We start from the raw sequence: 4,137 nt of genomic DNA, 5'->3' as shown, positions 1-4,137 counted from the left end.
AACGGATGCTAGAAATCAATCATTTGTGTAGAACTTGTTCCTTTGATTAACATCACTTGGCTTAGCAAATTCAAGAAATTCTACCTATATTCAATTTTATCAAATTTGGATTGATAATAATAAATGTGATACATTTATTATGTAATTAGTCCAATTCGATTATAATTATAAGTGTAATAAACTTGTCATGTAATTAATTTTATTAAATCAGATGTGGTATGCAGTACAATTTTTCAATAAATACTTTGTTTAACTAGTGATGAAAATCAATTAAGCCTAGACAGAATACTTGGCGAGAAATAGGTTTACGTCTCAGCAATTACTATATCATTCATTTATGATGGTTTGGTTCATGGATATTTGTCGAAATTTATATACAGAGCACAATATAAAATACAAACTAAAATAAAATCCAAAATACAATATTTTTTATTTCCTTCCACTAGAACTTGAAAATTACATGACTGCGCCCACATGCCATCCAGTGCATATGATCAATCAAGCTTTATCCTGTGAGCAATCCTCCTCACGAAACAAGACCTTCTGATTGCCAATATCATAAACAAACCTCACATCTTGCTGTTGATATGCACCCAATATTGTTATCTTATCTGGAAACATGGCCAGGCAGAATCGGTTGTCGAGAAAAAGAAACAGGTTTTTGGGCCCAATGCCGTAATCGGCTCCCTGGAAATGAAATGTCATGTTTGGGTAATTTATGAATCCAGGGCGAGGACTATAGCATAAATCTCCTCGACTGATCGAACCAGGTGGCAGTCTGGTCAGATTAAACCGATTGAAATGTTGTATTAGTACTCTCTCAACTTCACTATACACACGAGTCTCGATCCTGCTCACTGCACATCCTGTATCTAATGTGCAGCCCCTCGGGAAACTGCGGTTTGGTAGGTCTAAACGCCGCCCTGCAACGCTTATGCCAAGCAATTTCACTCTATAGCTGTAGTCTCTGGTGCTCAAGAATCTGGTTCCCTGTAAATCTTCAATTTTCTTAATGTCGCTCCCGAATCTTAGCCGTGTGGTGTTGACGGGGGAATTGATTGGAGGAAAGCAGTAGGAGAAGCGACGCGCTGACAACGAGCGCATTTGGCTGATCAATGAGACCGGAGATCTGTTCATGCCAATGACACCAGTTACCATGCTACTGAAATAGCCTTGTTGGTTGTTTGCACAGCCAAACACGACCCCTGGTATGATCTCGGGGCCTCTCCTGTGTGATGGAAAACTGAAAGTTTCGATTGAGACAATGCCTGTCGACGTTTGCCCGCTGCCATACGCAATGTTGAACGTGAAAGCTCCGTTGTTGTAACGGGCAAAGGATGTGGTCCATCTGGTTAAGGGGTGATTTCGAGGAAGTTTTCTATAGGTTCTGGACCTTTTGGGATCAAAGAGGGGATAATTTTGTTGAAAACAGTTAACGCAAGGCGTGCACTGCGTCCAGGTTAACTCGCTGCCTAGATCGAAAATGAAGGGCTTTTGGCTGCTAGGCGTGCCGATGCCTGCATCAATGGTGAATATGTAATCTGCTCGGGTGATCCGTGGACGGATCACATCCGGGAAATGACCAGTTGATTCTAATCTCTGATGGAAGGAATTGGAGTCGGGCAAATCTCTTCGAGTGAGCCTTAAGCTGAAACCTGCTGATTCTGAATTCAGGCATTGGGAATGAGGGAGCAGTGCGAGCTGAAGTAAAATTAACATCAGGAAGGGCAATTTTCTAGCCATGTTTTTAGTTCTTACAGCATTCTTATGGTATCATGTGTGCGTGTTTGTGTTTATATAAGATGGAACTTAGTTTTTTATTTGCTTTTCTTGATGAGCAGCAGCATGAATATATGGATAAGAGCAAGTGTTAATGCAAGAATTCGATGGAAATTGAAGACGACCTCATCATCATCACAATATTCTTGTTTTACATATGTACTGAAGATGTAATAAACATATCTTTGTCTTAAATCACAGTTTCTGTTTGGATATATGAGAAAGAAAAGTTTCCCAGGTTTGACTTTAAACCGTATAACTCTACGGAGATTTACAAGAACATTACACATATATAATACACTCATAGAATAACTAGGCATTCGCATTTGTCGGAATTTTAAGGGTAATTTATTTCTAACTAGAAAGATTTACAGTACTCGCATTTGTGAAAAAATGGGTTCAGAAAATGCACAATTATGTGATATGTTTATTGTTTTGGATCCTATTCTATTATTTACTTGTAATATTTTTACCATTATTGCATAAAAATATAGAGAACAAAAGGGTGGATCTTCTTATGTTATACTATCTAATACATATTGAACTTTTAAATAATTTTTTATATTAAACATGTATGGGATATAAATAAATTTAGATACAAGATGAAACACTAATTGAAATAGAGAAATCAAATTGAATGGTTCGTAATAAAATAAATTAAGAAAACATGTAACAAATCCGTTGTAGTCTAGATGGTTAGGATACTCGGCTCTCACCCGAGAGACCCGGGTTCGAGTCCCGGCAACGGAATGTTTTTTTTTTTTAAAAAAAAAAGCTTTCCAGGTGTTTGAATCTTTTCCACTTGCTTGAACGGAGGCCACTAAGACTAATCAATCATCAGAACAAGAAACAAAAAGGAGTTAGTTGACAAGCTAACGGCAATTTGCAACTTTTTGTTAAAAATTAATAGAATGATGCTAATAGGAACAACTTTACAACTTTTCTTTAATGTTTTGGGACAAAAAATAAATTCTCATAAATCATGTGATCAAAACGGATACTAATCCTATTTTGTGGGAACAAATATACAATTTAGCCAAATATAAAGGTCAACTAAAACTTAATCGAACAATGGATGGCGGGTAGGATTTGTAATGCCACCAAATTAGGTGGGAATGGGATTACAAATCTGGATCAATCCTACATTTGGTGTCCATATGTAGCCCGGGCTTCTCCAATTAACACCAAATTTAACATTTAATGAAGTAAACAATCCATAATGCCGTATTGAGTTGGATATGTAGATACATCATAAGATCTTATTTATTGGTCGGGATTGGGCTAGAAATCCAATCCAATTCCCAACAATCTGTTATTTACGTTTTTTATATTATCGCGGATTCTGCTTACGGGGCATGACTAAGGTGAAAAAAAATATGATTTTAGTCCTATAAATATAGAGGATAATATATTTAGTCCAAATATGTCATTAGTAAAACTAACCAAAAAACTAGAAATTTTCGAATTAAAAAAGGTCATGTGCTAATTTCCCGTTCATGAATTTTTCGACGATGTTTAGGTAAAATATTCAATTATTTTTAGTTATAGTTCTCAATTGTAAATTCAAAGTCGACAAGGGTCAAAAGTATCATTTCCTTATAGTTATAAGATCAAAATAATATTCTCTCCCTATTTCCTATTTTCATGAGTTGATAAATGATATTAATGTTTTTACTTTATTATGAGATATTTTTGTTATTTCACTACTTTTATCACATGTCAAAAAATAAAAAGTAAACATTAGATAAATATATCCCACAAAAATCAATCAATTCCTCAAACAATATAAACTAATATGTTGTTTACAATGTGCAATAAAATTATTGATAAAAGTATGATAAGTTTGTGATGTATTTATTTATTTTTAGTTATATTTCATGATTATAGTGGGAATTTATTATTAATAGGTCAAAATGTCCAAGTCAAGTTGTCACCTCATCTCCTATATAATATTGTGATTTTTCTAATGTGGTTATATATATATATATATATATATCGTAGTCATGAGGTGCACTATAAACTGTAGTTAACATCTTCCTCTCAGGAAATTCTATTTTAAATTGGACTCGATTGAATTTGAATTAATTATATGGCAAGTGCAATACACTTGCCGTGGATTGACGTATAATTTAAAAAAAGTGATACTACTCTGTGTTTGATTCGATTAAACTTGACCCGAATAAGAATTTTCCCTCCAATAAGTTTTGAAATTTTCTCCATATGATAATTCTTAATATAACAAAATTTCCTTCAATTAACAGCTAGTTGTTGTTGGCTGAACAAACATGGAATAACTTAAAACTTGTGTATAGTTTTGCTATAAAATCCTTTTGTGTGTGTGTTTGGGGGGGGGGGGGC

General features: G+C 34.6%; 1 protein-coding gene and 1 non-coding gene across 2 annotated transcripts; one reads left to right on the top strand and one right to left on the bottom strand.

The window, feature by feature from the left end:
* On the bottom strand, positions 499 to 1,743 carry LOC105165836 (aspartic proteinase nepenthesin-1-like). Its single transcript, XM_011084999.1, has one exon. It carries the CDS (start codon positions 1,741 to 1,743, stop codon positions 499 to 501), a length of 1,245 nt encoding a protein of 414 aa, XP_011083301.1.
* On the top strand, positions 2,457 to 2,529 carry TRNAE-CUC. Its single transcript has one exon. It is a non-coding gene; the product is annotated as a tRNA-Glu (tRNA).

The sequence above is a fragment of the Sesamum indicum genome, linkage group LG6 (assembly GCF_000512975.1).
Source record: "Sesamum indicum cultivar Zhongzhi No. 13 linkage group LG6, S_indicum_v1.0, whole genome shotgun sequence".
Lineage (NCBI taxonomy): Eukaryota > Viridiplantae > Streptophyta > Magnoliopsida > Lamiales > Pedaliaceae > Sesamum > Sesamum indicum.
Note: the sequence above shows the minus strand (reverse complement) of the source record. Positions and strands in the feature narration are given on the sequence as shown.